The sequence below is a fragment of the Argopecten irradians genome, chromosome 16 (assembly GCF_041381155.1).
Source record: "Argopecten irradians isolate NY chromosome 16, Ai_NY, whole genome shotgun sequence".
NCBI lineage: Eukaryota > Metazoa > Mollusca > Bivalvia > Pectinida > Pectinidae > Argopecten > Argopecten irradians.
Window position 1 is genome coordinate 19,005,708 of NC_091149.1, and position 19,335 is coordinate 19,025,042.

At 33.9% G+C, this 19,335-nt stretch overlaps 2 protein-coding genes and 1 long non-coding RNA gene across 6 annotated transcripts in view; 2 read left to right on the forward strand and 1 right to left on the reverse strand.

The window, feature by feature from the left end:
- Nucleotides 1–19,335, forward strand: part of LOC138310279 (deoxynucleoside triphosphate triphosphohydrolase SAMHD1-like) — a 52,947-nt gene that overhangs the window by 6,146 nt on the left and 27,466 nt on the right. Inside the window, exon 1 of one of the 4 annotated variants that reach the window (XM_069251415.1) lies at nucleotides 18,128–18,203. The exons of the other annotated variants lie outside the window; for them this stretch is intronic. The gene's annotated coding sequence lies outside the window, so the exon portion shown is untranslated. Of the gene's footprint in view, nucleotides 1–18,127; nucleotides 18,204–19,335 lie in introns of those variants that run through there. 4 annotated transcript variants of the gene reach the window in all.
- LOC138311177 (sodium bicarbonate cotransporter 3-like) lies at nucleotides 90–7,765 on the reverse strand. Its single transcript, XM_069252658.1, has 5 exons — nucleotides 7,760–7,765; nucleotides 7,339–7,584; nucleotides 6,549–6,695; nucleotides 5,394–5,617; nucleotides 90–4,886 (listed from the first exon to the last, which is right to left on the reverse strand). The coding sequence occupies exons 2-5, from the start codon at nucleotides 7,573–7,575 to the stop codon at nucleotides 4,670–4,672; spliced, it is 825 nt and encodes a 274-aa protein (XP_069108759.1). The 5' UTR covers nucleotides 7,576–7,584; nucleotides 7,760–7,765; the 3' UTR covers nucleotides 90–4,669.
- Nucleotides 9,432–13,339, forward strand: LOC138310953 (uncharacterized). Its single transcript, XR_011206498.1, has 3 exons — nucleotides 9,432–9,556; nucleotides 10,445–10,544; nucleotides 13,301–13,339. It is a non-coding gene; the product is annotated as an uncharacterized lncRNA (long non-coding RNA).

Consider the following 19,335-nt stretch of genomic DNA (forward strand, 5'->3'; position numbering starts at 1 on the left):
ACTATTACCAACTTTCATTTCATTTTTTTCAATCTCGATTCGTCGATACGACTTCTTTTTGCGTGGAATGAGAAATCAAAGACATGATACAGGTTTGAAGTTTTCCTTTATTCAGGATAAAAATGACTGTCAACATTCTCTTTTAACATATGTATCTATGTGATGCTAGTGACTGCTCTATTGCTGCAAAAACTCATTTGTTCTAGAATTCAGAAGATTACAGAGATGAATGACACAGGGTTTTCTACACAATTAATTATCTTTAAAAGTTACATGTATATTCTCATCCTGTTACAGTAATATTTCAGTTTTGGAAAAATAAATAAACTAAATATCCATGGCCACAAAGAGCTTGCTGACATTAAATGCTTTTCTTTTAAGACTCTTGTCTAAAATTTCACATTAAATAATTCAACCAAACATATTTATTATGTAACTAGACAAAATACAAGATGACTTAAGACAGATTTTGACTTTTTTCCGAGTGATGTAATAAAACAAAATACGAAATCCTTTACCACATTACCTTTTATCTTAGGTTTATCTTAACGTTTTTCCTCAATGTATTTTACTTCCATTTGTTATCCTTGTCACAAATCTTCCTATCACTATATCAAATGTTTGATACAAATCTGACATCAACAGTCACTTATTACCAATTTTATGTATATCTGTAAATCATCACATTTATAAAAAATACAAGTTTATGACCAGATATACATAATATTTTTTCTTTAAAAAAAATCAGGATTTCATTAAAATGCATGATCAGACAACGGAAAGACAACGCTACAGGGATGTGTTTTTACCAGAGAGAGGAGGGATTATAAATTTTAATAGGAAATATTTGCCATAAAAAGACCCCCAGGTGTGTCAAAAATTCATGACAGGACTTATCAGAATGATTAACAATCCAATTCATTGTCATATTTTCTAGAGTACTATACTGTAACTTCCACAAGACACCAAACTCATTTAACAGGCTACTGAGTCGGAATTACAGGAAACGTTCAGATTAAGGGGGTGTTCTGGGAGGGGGCGATAAGAATTCCTGAATGGATTTTATTATTTAACACCGACGTTTTGAAATAAACAGACCAACACAATGAAACAAAACTGTTAAAAATGCTATGTTCCTGAGTCTACAAAAACATGAAAAGCACAGTAATAAAACTGGTACAATCATTAAATAATTAAAACTTAATTCTATTAATAACGATTTAATCATTACATTCATTTCTCTCTGGATTATATACATAGTAATATGTCATAAATCACATAGGCATCACATAAAACGATGACATCACATACAAATCGATGATATCATGAAATGACGTACAAAGTGAGTCCCGACACACACATGAAAAAGTCAGCGGTGACCTATCTGTTCATGTGTCTCTCCGGTTTCCTCCCACTTGAAGTCTCATACGCTTACACCCAGGCCATCGATATTGATTTTTATAAGTTATAGAACTTGTTTCGCAATTGATGTAAAATAAATACAAATTGTAGTTGACGGGATGATGACATCTGATTTATTAGATAATGATAAATTGACATATTTACAAAATGACATCATTTCAAATGATGGCAATCCAATCAAATACAAAATCACATAAAATGGACAAAAGTCACGAATTTTATCTTTAAATCACATAATTACAGCAAAATCTAAGAGAAATCACATGAACGGTGATGACATTTTGGCTAATTTGAAGACATCATCACACAAAGCGGAATATTGATTTCATATCCTTTACAATATCACAATGTATCGGAGAATCAGTTTATTTCAATGACATCTACACAAAAACCTATGACATCATCAAAGCACTACTCACGAAGTGATGATGTCACCATGATGTTGCTGATGACGACAAAAGAAATCTCGGCTTAAGCACTAGGTATAGTATGACTACAATGAGATAGCTATTTCTGTGTATTAATCCATATTGTCTACCATGTGACAGATAAAAATATAAAATACTATATACATCATACTCGGTATAACTTCAACTTGAACACATGAATTAATCTCCCGTCGAGTCCCACAATCCACACATCTTTTTATCGCTATAAACATTCTCTAATTATCTTACACCAGTAATTAAGTCTCATTATCAAGTCTCTACAAGTCCGTCACTCACAACATCAGACATACACTACAAAATGATACATAGCCATTGTAACAGATATTCTCTCTTATACTAAACAACGTACAAAGGTATTTTTTCATATTATTTTCTGTTACCAAAAGTCATGTTAATAATGACATAGAAAGCATATACTATCTCCAAGTGGAAATTTTACTTCAGCTCTTTCCTGGGTGAAGCAAAATGTGCTACATGGTAATTCACAATACCCAGACATATTTGATTATATAATTAAAATTTGAATTTCTCCATGAGTTACCTTCCCTTCTTTCACTAATGATTAGGCCAACCTCAGAATAGATGGATTTCAATAAATATAGGTTAAACAATTAATACAAAGAAAACAAAATAAATAAAAAAAAGGGTTGAAGGCAATAAAAAAGACTTGAAGGAAATACTTTTGACATACTTTAAATGTTAAAATAATGCAGCTGTTATATAAAAACACATAGGAAACAAATAAAACGATCCCGTAATAGGCCGACTGATAAAAATTCATACATGTTTCTGGCAAAGCGTTCTGAATCGTATACAGAAAAACAAATAAAATGGATCTGTATTCAATGGCTAAAATAAACTATAATAAAACTTGAGGGACTTTGGAATAAAATGAGACAGAAGAGGAATATAGTAAAAAGTTGATGTATATCTGGATCTTGCATGGTTCAGGTAAATTTCACATAAAAATGAACTTTCAGGAAATTGAATTGGATATATATGTAACCATACGTTGTTATGAATAATGCTTTAATCTGCTTATACGGTGAGGAAGATGATGCAAACCTTCCTCAATATGTCTTAATACTCCCACTTTGCTCAATAAGAAACACTAATAGATATGTTTACGTGTTTTTGAACTGCAACACCTTACGAGTTATTAAGAAATAATATACATCATGGTGACAATAGAACTAATTAAATTCAATCCTTGTGATAGTGAATGAAGCATTTCATAGCTATATTGCTTGTAGATACTACAAACGTAAACATATTCAATACACAAAACTTAAAAACACAAAGCATTAAAATTTACAAAACCTTTTCAAGCTAGATATGTAATCGGCAAAAATATGTAGATCAAGTCTTTTATCATGCAAAGTTACCTCCCCTTCATGAGCATGTCTTTTACATGTAACGTCATTTATCCAAAACATTTTCTTCCTTTTGAATTGATGACGTTGCTGTGAAAAATGGCGATAGATATCGGTATCGAAATATGAGGGGAGACAACTCTGCACGACCACACAATAGAATGACTGGGTAAAATAAATAACGTACAACTTTATTACCCACCTATAACAGTGATATGGGTCGACAGAACAACTGGAGCGGTAGGGTCATTATCAATTCCTCTCTCGTCATCCTGTGTCATAGCGACATTATCTCAACATGGCATTAACAAATGGCATTTAAATAGGTAGACATAACGCTAAGTCTCATACATAACGAGACAAAGCTGAAGGGAAAAACCATTTCATACAATTGATGTAACAACTTTACAAGTCACATATTCGTACTAAGATTTACCACAAGGGAAATAACCAACGTTCGTTAAGTCCCTTTCTCGCAAATTCCAAAGGTCTGATTGGTCGACCATCACCAATAAGCAGCCAGAGGTGCCCAATCATTGTGATCTAGCGATTAAGGTAAATTTATTTGACTAGACCTGACACAAATGAGGACAAGAACACGTCTTTTATCCACTTCTGTAGATAATAACAGAATATTTCAGAGCATCAATGGTGTCGTGCTTACTGTCCAATATTATCAAACATATTGTTCTGCAGTTACAGAATTTTGTATGTTCGATTTTTCTGAATTTCATGATCTGTGACACAAAATAAATACATGATTGATAAAAAATGATGTAATTAGCAAAGGACACCGACTTAATGTAAGTTCATACAGGTATATAATTTACTGACTGATAACACACCATTTCAATAAATAACAGAAGGTGGCATTCAAAATTCTATAAAATTTCACAACAGGCTTAAAAATAAACTTTGTAAATTAGTACTGGTTAGTATAAACTAATGAGAAACAGTAACCTTTCACCTCTGAACTTTTGGACTGGTGCCTTTTATCATCGGGGTTATATATTACAATATATAAAATATCGACCAATGACAAGCTAGTCTGTATCAATCTGTATGATAAACTAACAGAAAGCTCGGTTTCCAGCTCATAGGTGTCTCGTATAAATATTAGGTAACAACTCTTCAAACATTTGGGGATAAAAACAGTGTAGTATAAAGATATTGAGGTCTAAAATATTGTAGATTTAAAATTTCCAACAAAAAATCACATTTCAAAACGGTTCTGTCTTCAAGTTTTGGTGAGATTATAATTTGGTGGACTTGACCACAATGGCCAAGTTTAAGAGTGTCACATGACATGATCATATTATATACTAGCTGTCACATGATCTGATCACATGAGTGACCTACCATTACTGCTGAAATTATATACATACTATTGCATATTTAAATTCTTCAAGTCGAAGTTTGCTGTGTTTAACATGTTGTGTCTTCGTCGATGCGACTGATGGATCCCTTAGTACTGCTGGGTGGGTCGACCACAATCTCTATTTTTGCAGGTTTGCTTGGCTTTTCTTCCAGCAGCTGCTCCTTTTCCTCATCATCAATGTAGAACTGCACCGGCATCTTCTTTTTGGAACTCTTGTGTTTATGGTGACCGTGATGATCATCGTCAGGAGATCTGGATTTGTGACTAAAAAAGATAAACACGTTACACGAATGATGTAAACTATCGAAATGATTTAACAGCTAGTATATATGCAAGCTACCATTTCGTTATGCAAACATGGCTTATTAAATTATTGTTCGAATCAGGACAACTGATACAAGAGAAGTGAGCCTTGAAAGACTTGCTGCTAAAACTTCCATGTTCTGATATTAGAAGTACTGTAGACGGGTCCCTTCTGTAAAACATGTGTGCTTTTATCTACTTTAATACATTTTTGACACTGTCACCCTGGGGGTTCGGGGAAAATCCTATTATCATTACTTACATCTCTATCTCTCCACCCAATGGAAATTGACAGGTGATATTTTGTTGGCTATCTCCAATATTTACTTTAATACATTTTTGACACTGTCATCCTGAAGGTTCCGGGAAGATTCGTTTGCTATTATCGTTATTTACGATATTTTTTTCTCCCCACCCAATGGAAGTCAACAGGTGATGGTTTGTTGACTATCTACAATATCTTCTTACTTTTTGACACTTTCCCCAAGAAGGTTGGGGGAGGATTCGTTTGCTACTATTGTTTTCCACAATGTTGTTTTCGCCATTTCCTCTGAAATATTGACTGGTTCCATTTCCATGCCAACTGTGACTCGATCGACAGGAATGTTGATGAAGTTACCGGTCTGTAGAGGAAGGTTCACGTGACCATCTGAGTATTTATTCGGATCAATCAACATGCTGGCCTCCCCTTCCTAGAACAATACAATTTTAAAACATTTTAAATTAAACTCAAAATAACAGTGACGAAGTTTAAAATTATAAGACTGCAGAGTACAACTGAATATGTTCCTGTTTACATCTGTAACAGAGACGCAGTACCAATGGGAGTATACAACAATTATTGTTAACAATAGTTTTATCAGCAATTTGTAATCTTGTAACATGGACTTGTGTTTTTGACATCTATTTCAATGTTAAAAACAATAATATGAAGACATTAGTTGAGCAGAAAGGAAGACTACATTGTAATGACCTTGGTGTAGATTTCATTTGATGGCATGCAAATTTGAAATGACATAAAAAAAATTTGCTAAATGAAAGTGCATTCCAAAAGAAAACTTGTTTGTAAATATTATAGAGAAATGTTCAAATTCAGAAAATTTTATAATTTATTATACCAAATTATAACAACTTTGTTTTAGTTCATAACATGGACACAAATGTAACATAATATGGAAATGTTCAAATTTGGAAAACTGATTTTGTGTTCAGACTTAGAAAATGGATTTTATATAATAGGTGTGTATTCAGGAACACACTCGTCTGCTTTATGGCCGTAAGTACTCTCAGGACATGTTGACCTAGATATAGCTATAACAAGACAGTTCCTGATGACCAGTCGACAAATGTACACATAACCTACAACATCACCAACAGAATATCAACATTAGCTTATTCCGTCTTTGCATATTACAGAGTAAGCTCCCTTGCGGGTAGGTATCAATTGTTACGTCATTGTTTTGTGAGCGCAATTCACGTCGTTTTCTCCGAAAAGTATGACGTTACGCTCGCAAACACATGACGTCACAATCAATACCTACCCGCAAGTGCAGATAACTCTGTAATATGCAAATTCGGAATAGTTCGAAGACTGAAAATGTACTGGTCTAATTGTATTATTACCTGATTTGCATCGTCTTCTTTCTCCTTTTTCTTTGCATCCTCTTTTGCTCTAGAGTGGGACTCAGGCATAATGTCATCCAGCCACTTAAGTTCTGTCTGTGTGAACATCCAATCCATTCCCTTACGCACAAAGCACATTGCAAGCACCTGTAATAGATAGGGTAATTCTCACCTGTTTGATTTTGTTTTAGTTCACTTTTAGTCATTTAAGAATGTGCCAGGACTCCAGGAGAAAAATTATCTTTCTTTGATGTCATTTGAAAATAATTTCCATTAGATTATACTGGACCCCCATTTCAGGGCATAAATGAAAATACTACATGTATATACTTTATTTTCACTGTGAAAGTAACATCCCATTATTAAATACCCCTTCAATTTTCACTGTGAAAATCCCATCCAGTTAAGTACCCCTTCAATTTCACAGAGGAAATACCATCCTGTTAGTTACCTCTTGAAATTTCACTGTGAAAATGCCATCCCATTAAGTACCCCTTCAATCTAACTGTGATAATACCATTCCATTAAGTCAATTTCACAGAGGAAATGCCATCCCATTAAGTACCCCTTCAATCTAACTGTGATAATACCATCCCATTAAGTCAATTTCACAGAGGAAATGCCATCCCATTAAGTACCCCTTCAATCTAACTGTGATAATACCATCCCATTAAGTACCCCTTCAATTTCACAGAGGAAATGCCATCCCATTAAGTAACCCTTCAATCTAACTGTGATAATACCATCCCATTAAGTACCTCTTCAATTTTCCTTTTCTGACTATACTCACCATTAAGGGGAATGCGATGGAAATGGACTTGATTGTTTTGATGACCCAAAGACAGGCCAGACAGAGGACTTGTATGATGGTAAACATGTGGACGCGTACAGTCCTCACATGTCGTAGGTACATTACATCTGGTTGGTACTTCTGGGGCATGAACCAAATCATGATACGGTCGACAGCCTGCATCCCCCGCAGTGAGGACACGCCCATGTACAAGAACACGCCATACAACACTGGCATAGGGAGAGACTGAAAAACAGGGTAAATCATCCATTTCTTAAAGTTGGGCTAATTACATGTATCAAATTTATATATATATATGTGTGTAATAAATATGTCTATGGTCAATCGTTATTGTTTTTATTTCTTATATATCTATAACCTTGGCAACATATTTTTCACAAATCAAAAAAATACACCTCACCTTTAGTACTCTTTAGGATATGATACCATCCATACAATCATGCTTTGGTGACCCTTATGTGTCTTGTTCTCAATTCAAATCCATCCACATATCAACTAAAACAAATTTCGACACAATATGTCTCTACATGAATGTATATTGTTTTGTGGGGCGAAATGACTATAAACATGACAAGTCAGCATGTGTTGCAAGTCGAACATTTAACAAATATCTGAGGCTGTGGTTGTGTTGGACAACTCGAAAGGTCACGAGTATGTCAACCCTAATGAGATGTCGTTGGATCCTCATTGGAACGGAGCGAGAATAAGGATAAGTAATTGAGCTTCTACTAGTCTTAAGATAACGTAATGTCTCAACAGTAATATTGGATTGATCGACTATCTGTGTTTGCCTATGTATAAGGGAACCAAATGATTTACGACAATTAAACATTAGTTTCAGCCAAGGTGAATGTCTGATCTTTGAGCGATAATTTCTAGTCATCTCGCCTGTTAATAAAATGCTTTGAAAATCCATCACTTTCTGTTTAAAACGAGCAAAGAGGATATATACCCAAATATATTTTGTATATTAATAAGGTTGTCCGATTACATGTTCATGTCAAATGCATAATCTTCATTCATTCATATATTTTTTCGACAAAGCTAGTGTATCGTATTCACACACATGATGAAGTTTGTATTACGCGAGGCGTTATTATGAGTGAGTTTATAGAACACCAAGAAAGTATTTTAAAGATCACCCAGAATAAGTGAGTTTACAAAGCACTCAGAATAAGTGAGTGTGTATGTCACAATAATTGAGCTTATTGAACACTCTGAATAAGTGAGTTTATAGAACACTCAGAATAAACGAGTTTATAGAACTCACAGAATAAGAGAGTTTGTAAGTCACTAAAAATAAGTGAGCTTATTGAACGCTCAGAATAAGTGAGTTTATAAAACACTTAGAATAAGTGAGTTTATAGAACTCACAGAACAATTGAGTTTATAGAACACTCAGAATAAACGAGGTCATAAAACACTCAGAATAAACGAGGTCATAAAACACTCAGAATAAGTGAGTTTGTATGTCACTTAGAATAAGTGAGCTTATTGACCGCTCAGAATAAGTGAGTTTATAAAACACTTAGAATAAGTGAGTTTATAGAACTCACAGAACAATTGAGTTTATAGAACACACAGAATAAACGAGTTTATAGAACTCACAGAATAAGTGAGTTTGTATGTCACTTAGAATAAGTGAGCTTATTGACCGCTCAGAATAAGTGAGTTTATAAAACACTTAGAATAAGTGAGTTTATAGAAATCACAGAATAAGTGAGTTTGTGGAACAATCATGACGTAATCATTCCGTGCTTGTTGATATACCAATTACCAACAGTTTTTTTTAATTTTGTAGTTTTTATTCCTGTTGAAGCATTTAATTTTACTATGTAATATTGTGTATTATATACAGCTGTGTCGTTAATAATAAACTTAATACAAAACAACTATGTCTTTTTCTTCCCTCAACGCTACATGCAATTTTGTTTTATTTGTACTTCATACACGTTAATTGAGCCTTTACCTTCAGTCAGAAAGTTTAACCTTTGACCTGATGCATCCAAATCCTTTGTTTCGTCATGTATTTACGTCATATTGAATGCTAATCTGACAACAAAAACAATGTATCCATCATTAGAATTACCGTACTTGATGTATATCATGTATTTGTGACCGCCCACTGGAATAGGATACGATAGGACTGTGTTATCTCTACACAAAGTGTGATAGAGTGCACAGTCTGGGGTTAGATGTAAGTATATGATTAAATAATGTTAATTCTTTGTTTGTGACAATATAATATCTAAGAACACTATTAGATATACGACTGTCGTCAATATTATTCTATAATTTAAAGATTCGGTAGAAGTAAGAAAATCCAGGCGATATTTGACTCAATAGTGTGAGTGTGTTTAATTATGATGAAGTCACGTGTTCAAACAGACTTCCATTATCTATTTGAATATAGATATAGGTATTAAAATGAACAAACACTCACGGAGTCTAAACAAATAGTTAACTCTACCATTAAATGTATAATTATGCAACATGACAAGTGGAATGATTCGACCTGATGTTGTTTTTTCATTATTTTAAGTCACAAATGTAGAAAAAATAGGCCATATGGTTAGAAATCATTAAAATCTGATTTGTATGACACTTTATCAACAAAAGTCTCAATACAGGTTTAGATGGAATGAAGTCGCTTTATAATTACTAATAATACTAAAGTTGGCCAATTAAGCAAATATCCGTATTTTTCTGATTTTTGTGGGTCTTGAAAAACACTTCCAAATTCTTACTTGTGACGACTTTGAAGAAAAAAAATTGTTGCAGTTATTTTGGAGTAAAATCTTTATTAGACTATACTGTAAAAATGTGAAATGAGGTTGTAGACCACTTATTTGCTCCTTATCCCGAAACTGGAAAACACCACAGGCTATAAAAGTGCTAGTTTCTGCTCCTATATAACGTTCAGCGTAAAAGGTGTAAGCCTGGTATGCCCGTTGTGAGTTTAATACAACCGGGTGTGATGTGCTGTCCGATGTCTCTGACGGTACACTGCAGTAAGATAGCACTGTATAATAAGTTCCCAATAATGCAAAGATATACATCTTTAACTGATTTTTTTATGCTTTAGGACTAAGATGCCAGCCCTAAGAGTATGTGCGCTGTTACTATTGGTTCTTAAGCTTGTGGTCAGTCAACAGCCCACTCCCGGGTCGTGTCATACCGTTACTGTAAGTAAACACTAAATAACGTCTACATATAAAATAAATAGGTAATTCATAATAATCATACTGTGTAGTTGATAACATACCACAGTCTACCAAAACACGCATCTCACACTACATACACGGTACACACTGCATAGGATTCCATCCTTAACTGTCCGGTTGTTAATAGAACGATAATCAATCAATCAAACAAACAAACAAAAAACCAATTTCGATGACTAATGTTGTGATCTTGTGAATAATAAAAGTGTATTAAAACAATAATAACATAATATGGTTTATATAGGGGGTCTTAGAAGGATTTGCACATCAAACTAATGCAATATTTCCGGAGTAATCTAAGATTCATTTCACTATTTTACCGTCCGGCGCAATGATATTCAACTAACATGCGGTCATTAGGACGACGGCGGGAAACATAAAACGACCCGCTTTATAAAAATTAACATTTAATCTTAATTGTTCAGAAGGTGATCATAAGTTTAATATTAAAGGTAAGCTTATAACTTATCTACAAAATTATCAATCTCTTTTTACATCCTCATTTTAGGTAGTGGGTCTTTAAAATTCGCAAAAGGTTTCGTTCAAAAAAAAATACCGCTTGTACACATTTTTTTTACTGTCATTATTTTTACTTTATGACATTTTGTTTCATTAAAGTTCCTGTCAAATGCTATGTTTCCAGACATGTCAGTTGAAGCATGTTATTTTTTTTTTACATTTTACGTTAAAGATGACAATGCAAGTTTAAAACGTTCATGTTGAGAATAAACATATCTTTCACGTGGTTTGCTGATGACTCCAAAATATTTTTTATTAAAGTGACAAGAAGGCACAGCACGAATATACTGCAGTCTCCTAAAACACGCACTCGCACTTCATATACACCACATATATGGGAGGCCGTCCTTATATGACTGGCTGTTAATGGGACATTAATTTAATCAAACAAACAATCTAACATATCGACCATCATTGGTAAGGAAGTTGGTTTGGGGCTATCATTAACCATTGTTGGTATAGGTGGGTATCAATAAAGCACACTTGTAAAACCGGTTTTCATTTCAACATTGAACACACACAATGCATCGTACCCGATACATTCACAATGCAATCGCCTGATAAAGTGCCATTGACGTGTAAATTATCAATACTTAAATCAACAACAGCCGAAAAATACGTCCGATATAATAGATACGAACATTACGTAATATGCACATATATAATGTAATCGGTTTGGAAGAAACTTGTTTAATCTTAACACGGATGTTATTAGCTTGCATTGTCAGCTTAACCTCTGAGAATTCAATATTTTCCTGTATTAAACTTTTTTCCTCGTTTAGATTTTCGCAACAGCTCCACTAAACAAGAAACACAACACGAACATACCACAGCCTCTCACAACACGCACTTCACACACGCAAGACATATACGACATACATATGAGTTCGTCTATAAATGACCCTGTATGTTAATAGGACGTATATATATATAATACACCAAACCAATATAAATAGATTATTGGCGAAAGTGATATTTTCTAAGAAAACATATTTATTTCAAAACACTACTTTACTAGCAAAAGTCAAGAAAATGGAATGAATGTTAAATATATTTAATGCAGACGAAACCTATTTAAAAATCTATATTATCAGGAAAACTGAGTACATTGAATTTAATTTTTCCCGTCATGTATGTGTTGTAACCTGATTAAGGCCTGTTGAATGATCTTACTATTCTATTGCTTTTGTAAGATTGTGATTGCGCCTACGCCATGTACCAATGTATGCATTATAAATACAATCATGTATGTGAACTCTTGTAACAATAAACTTTGAACTTTGTAAGTCATTTTATCAGTAGAGGTAAACACGAAAAAAGTGCCAATCCCATTGTCACATTGATAACATGATAACATTCCCAAATATAAAAACAAAAATAAATATATAAATGAAAAAGCCGGTCTGGTATCTTGGCGATTTCGCGGGACATCGCTTTGATCACGACAATTTGATCCGCGAATTATTGAAGATGCTCCACTGCTCGGTATTGTGTCTCTATCAAAAATGGAGCAGACGAATTAGTATTTTTCTTCAGTTACAAAAGTTACTTACTTTACACCATTACCACCAATGAAAAGTTTGAGCTTCTAATTTTACTTCAAGATAAAAATATTGCATATTATTAATTGCGTCCCAAAAAACTCCGATGGCACAATGTCCTTTATGGAATGAAGTACTGATTGCGCTTGCACCAAAGGCAAAATCAATTATCTTATACTATTGTTTGTGTTCATTAAACATATATATACACGATTAAACACAAATAATTGTTCAAATGATGAGTGCTGTTTATGCTCTGTTGGCGGTGAAACATCTTTAACAAATGGTTGAATCATATATATTATATTGCGAACATCTCGTTTATAGATGAAATCGTGAAAAGGGTGTCTTGCGCGAGAAAAACTGGCTATACGGTAACTCCACCGTGGCTGGTCCTGAGTCCATGTTGAAAAATAAGGGCGATAAAGTCTAGATTATAAGTTATAACCTCCATCTTAACATCAATCACCCAAACCAACAATCTAAAAAAAAATCAAGCAAAACGTACAAAATATAATCTTCGGGATACTCATTTTTTCATGTTTGTAATTAAAAACCCAATTTAACAAAGCAAACTTTGAAGAAATCTAGTTTCCTTGATACTTAACTTCTTGCATCATTAACGATAACAATATAATATATATTTCATTGTTACAGGTACCATTGTGTAACACGCTGCCGTACAGAGCCTTTTTGCCGAATAGATTTTCACACCGCAGTATGGAGGATGCTGGATTGGAAATACATCAGTTTTATCCTTTGGTGAAGGTTCAGTGTAGCCCAGCTCTAAAGCCGTTCTTATGTGCTACATATTTCCCACAATGCAGTCCAAGAGGTGGCGGAATCGAGGCATGCGCATCACTGTGTAGACAGGCAAGGCAGGGTTGTGAGGGACTTATGAATAGATTCGGATTCCAATGGCCAGAGTCACTGAACTGTTCAACATTTTCGGAAAGTTACAGGTGTTTGACAATGGACGATATTGGCCCAATGTAATTACATATTCATAAATAATTCCTTCTTGATTTTTGTAATATGATCATAATTAAAAAAACGTGTTTTTACTTTCAATCCTATGCCAAGAATCTATCATTCTTCAAAATCTAATGTTTACATTTTATGACCCATTCTTACATATTGCAAAATTATCTATCTTACGGGAAGTTATGCATTGTGACGTCATTGTTTTCTGTGCGAAATTACGTCGTTTTCTTTGACGTCACAATCGATATCTACCCAAAGAACAGATGACTATATGATATGGAAAGTCAAGAAATTTTCTTCTTGTCGCAACAGCTGTATTTCATAATCGTTTGAAGCAATATATGTAATGGTAACATTTGTAATTCAACATGGTCATAATTTTAAATTAAGAATGAAGTGTATTTCGTGGAACGGTAATGCATCACACTGTTATGCTTAGTAATCCTACAGTCATATCAATATCAGATAAAGTTAAGATGTAACGGATTGCAATAAAACTTATAGCTATAGAAATCACATTAATGGTTTGGTTTGTTTTATTATATTAAAGTCCTATTAACATCCAGGGTCATTTAAGGACGGCCTCCCGTGTATGTTGTGTATTGCGTGAATAACGTGCGAGGTGCTTGTGTTGGGAGACTGTAAACGTGATATTTTCGTATTGCATCTTCTTGTTAAGTACAGTGGGATAACACTTCAGCATACCGCCTAAAACGCCAAGCAACACACGCCACCTGGTCATATAAAACTGACAGCGGGCGAAACATTCGTTCCTCACCCTTCAAAAGATACAATAACTACCACTTTTAGAGATAAAGGTGTGTCTCGGCCAGGGTACAAAACACAAATACTCTCCCATTTGACAGAGATATCTACACTTCCGGTGGGGATATGATTTCTCTGTCTTACCCGGAAGTTGTAAAACGTCATATCCAAATAAACATTAACATTTGCAGTCCCATTGACTATCAATATCACTTTTGACCTCAACTTCGTGGTTCATGCACGTACTGACCTAATGATCCTTGCAATCGGAAGTCCACCTGCCTTTACATATTTCGTTGATGTTTATGCGGTCATGTGGTATAACGATGTCTTGATATGGAAATTAAATTTAAAGATTTAAGTTAAAGTAAGCTATATATAATATGATTGACCAGTGTGAATATTCTTCAGGCACATATTTCAGAAATACATTTGATACGTCGTGTATATGTCCCCAGGCCATAACATGACAGATTTGTCAGTTTTACATGTCCGATTAAATGTTAGTGTCTGGTCAGATGTGACATATACATGTAATATGTAATAACCTTAATATGTTGTATTGACAAGTATTTCCATGTCGTATCTATTCTGACAAACTTGTACACGTAGGCACATATTCACATAGGTTATAAAAAGGCCTGACAGAGAGAGACTTGGGGAGTCTTAGAGAGTCTCAGGTCTGCACCACTCCCTCGGGAGTACGGTCCCACTTGGGATTCAAGATGCTTACACGTATATTGTAAGTTGAACTGTATATTGAAATGTAAATATGCATCACAGGATGAAATAAAATGTCGACAGAAATTTGGAGTCCTCCTTCTTCAATTACAACACAACATCGACATGAACCTCACAGACGATGTGCCAACAACCAACATCAAGCCATCATCATATATCATCAAACTTGAAAATATTATAGTCAAAAGACTTTTTCTAAATGGCTCTGATACAATATATGTAAAAACTATCTCCAATTTGATAGTGTCATTAAATAAATACTTTTATTCGTATTGAAATCACGTTTTGTAGTTTTTAACATTTTGGGGAAAATTACATGGCTAGGAAAAGAGTCATCCCTGCTTAAGCGAAGGAAAGGGAAATAACTTCCCTCGGAGCAGATTTACAACAGTCGAACCCTTTGCAAGCCTCGGGTTAGCCAGTCGTGAATCTCCTCCTCGGGTATAGAATTCTCTGTTCTTCCCTCAAGGTAGGGACATATACTCTAAGTGTACCTTAAGGGAGAGAGCACTAAACTGAAGACCAAAAGTGAGGCGTTGTCCAGAGAGACATGAGGAAGAAGAAAGTTAGTTAGGAAGAGAAAAAAGAAAGATACAATCCTAATTTAAGTCGCCTTTTACGATCATGCAATATGGATAGCAGATATAATAAATTTAGCGGAGGTTAAACAAAGATGAACCAGTACTACTACAATTGCTGATAATATTACATGCATACATGTATCTGATATGTACTATTAAGATTCTTTCACATGTGGATATGAAAGATACGAATTTTCTACCCGAGGATCACAAAATGTTGTAAAACCCAAAGCTTGAAAAGGGTTTTACAAGATTTTGTATCCACATATGAAAGGTATTTTTCTCTCATACCTCGACGTTTTATTGCGATTTTATTGCTATAATTCTCCGCCATTTTGTGTTATTCCGTCTTTACATATTACACAGTTACCTCCCTTGCGGGTACGTATCTATTGTGACGTCATTATTTTTGTGGCCACAATTCACGTCGTTTTCCCGGAGGAGTATAACGTTACGCTCGCAAACACATGACGTCACAATCAATACCTACACGCAAGGTCAGATAACTCTGTAATATGCAATACGGAATACTGTATGAATATTTGATATTTTACGTAAATAGATTAAAAACAGATAACGACATTGTTATTTCCAGACAGGCAGTTGTTACTGATAAGACAAAAACGTCATATATACACAAGCCCTTCAGTAAGCAAATATTCGCACATCATATTGTAAATATGTAAACGACTTTTATTTACTACTTGTATCATTGATACGGGGATTGTGTTTGATTTAATTTAAATAAAGTAAATACAATCTATTGTGACAATACATTGATTGTATTCTGTTTTGTTGAAGATTGTTATGAGTTGAAATATCTATAGATTGTAGCCCGTTATTGAAAGTAATTCTATACTGGGTAATCTAAAAACGATAACCTTTACTCTGTTATACGTCGTATTTAATAGTAAATGTCACTTAAGAGCGTGAGAGGTATTGAAGATAGATGAAAGAAGGGGTACGAGGAGAGAACGCAAACCATCTAATCAGGTGGCAGCTGCCTCCTCCAGGTTTTGAATTCGCGAGCAAGAGGTATTTGTAGAAATCTATCCAAACATTTGGACCATGCAGCCACCGCAGCCCCTATAAATGTAACGTCATTTTACCCAAATTGATACCAATACACGCATATTTCTCTTATATGACATTTGTTGCTTGGTGTGTTTCACTTTCTTCTTTTTTGTTTAGGAGAAATGCATACAAACTTTAGTTTGGTGCTTTGTTTTTGTTATTACAGTGCTTATTGTTACTGTTAGAACGATTAACAGCATGTGTCGAAACTTTTAGTTTTGTCACATGATATGTACCCAAATTGATACCCATCAAGAAAAAATGTATAAATGTAAGAAAAATCAATATATATGGATTTTTGTGATTTAACTATATAAAGGGGATGTAGTTGTGGTTATTAGACTGAGTTATACTGAATATGATAACATACTGTAAAATTTGTACAAGAGTTTTCACAACAGTACCTGCGCTAATTCAGTAGCCCCGTAAGACCACGTAATGACTTGTGTCATATTTTAATGATTTACATTCAGTTTTCTGTGGCATTCACCTAAGCCTATATTGTTCCAATATCTTATATATATATCATAGGAAAACTATCAATTATTTTAAATATTGTTAAAAATTTCAATGTAAAAATACTACAAACAAAATGGATCAATCAAGTTACAAGATACTAGCCACATTTCTAGGGATCCACACGTCTCAGACCAAGTTATCGATTTTAAATTTATATTTCAGAGAAAATAACAGAAATAGTTGCATCAAACAAAGCATAATTATCAATAAATGATTTGGTGTCATCACTGAGAAATGAGGTAAACTTTATCAAAACAAATATTTCAGCTATTTTCTCAATTAGGGTATCAATTTGAGTACAGTATCAATTTGGGTACAATGACGTTATATGTATTACTGTGGCATTTTGAAGGATAAATGATTTGATCACCCATCTCCTAAGTAGTAGCTCTTGATTCTATCCTGACGTTCAATGATATCATAAGTGATTAAAGTTAGCATTGTGTGTTTTCTATTTGAATTTCCTGTTTGTAAAGTAATACCGTACAACATTTTTGTTTGACGGGAACAACATTTTCGCGATTTCATTGCTATGACCGCTAAAATTTGATCCGCGAAGTTTTCATAAATGGTCGAATCCTCGCGGAAATTTAAAATCGCTTAAATTCGATTTTCTCGTTCTAATATCCAATCGCAAAAAGATTGATCCGCAAAAACTAGTCGGTTAAACGTTTTACTGTCTCTTTCGGTTTTATTTACTTGGAATCCCAATCAAAGTATAAGGTTATTGAGGTGTTCATAGATTATTTTGCAATGGAGTTTTTTTTCCTTATTCATGTTTGTACATGCAATCGTATGTCATACATATAAGATATGATATCATGTTTATAAATACTATGTCTGTACATTAAAAGGTGCATTAGCTTCTATACTGTGATACTTCTCGGTGACCAAACGTAAGTAATGTTTTATCTGACAATGTATGTACATGTGTAATATATGATTAACATTGTCGACAGTAATGATAAAAGACATTTGTCTATAAGATCTGGGCCCTTTTTCGTGAACATTCCTTAAATTTAAGGAATCCTTTAACTTAAAATTCTCCATAGGGAAGCATTACAGATTTTAATGAATGCTCTTTTTTTGTAATCCTTTCCTATGGGGAAATTGAGGTTAAGGAATGTTCATGAAACTGGGCCCAAATATTGATAAATATATGAGAAAAATGTCAGAATGTCACAAAAATGAATTGATGGAAACAAGATCACATTTAATTCATTCAAATTTTCTAACCTTGAAAGGTTCGAGAATTAGAAACATGATATGGAAAAAAATATATTGAGTCGAAACACTATCTAATAACAACAGTTATATATATAACGTTAACACTGAGATTGTATTTCTATGACCTCGGCCACATAATACGCCCATATGCTATAATTGTTAAGCTGAACAGGAAATACTTATGGTGAATATCCTGGCGTACTGATATTTTGAATTTTGCCTTCTATATTCGATCTTTCCTAGAAAACAGAGCAGAATACTGTGGATAAGTTCATCTCTCATATCTACAGGTGTAATACTGGCTGGTATCAGACAATACACTCGTGTCGCTTGAGACTGTATTACATGGCTACCCATGCATTTCAGCCTCGTGACGTTATAGCGACAGCAAAATTAGTATTTTCTCGGTAAAATTTTAACAGATTAAAAAAATATGCTGGTTTTGCTATGAAATATGCAAAAACGCTATTTCCGTTGAATATATCACGCAATTTCCGTGTATGGAGAATTGGCTTACAATAATTATCTATTATTTGAAAATTGCGGAATCGCATAGTAAAACTGCAACAAAACGTTGAGGTATGAGAGCAAAATACTCTTCTATAGGTGGATATGAAAGATCACAAAATGTTGTTAACCCTCAGGAAGCTTCGGGTTTTACAACATTTTGTAACACTCGGGTAGAATTTGTCTATCCATCATGTCTACATTGTATGAAAGAGTCTTATTATATTGAAAGATGGGGTCAAAGGTTATCAGTGGTAAACGTATGTCTGTAGGCTATAAATCTTTAAATAAAAT

Excerpts from the sequence above, each read along its gene's own strand:
- LOC138311177 (XM_069252658.1), bottom strand. The coding sequence starts at position 7,575 with ATGCCAGTGTTGTATGGCGTGTTCTTGTACATGGGCGTGTCCTCACTG. Across the intron at positions 6,696-7,338 it reads CCATCGCATTCCCCTTAATG|GTGCTTGCAATGTGCTTTGT; the intron begins GTGAGTATAGTC and ends TATCTATTACAG. Across the intron at positions 4,887-5,393 it reads CTTGGGGAAAGTGTCAAAAA|TCACAAATCCAGATCTCCTG; the intron begins GTAAGAAGATAT and ends TATCTTTTTTAG.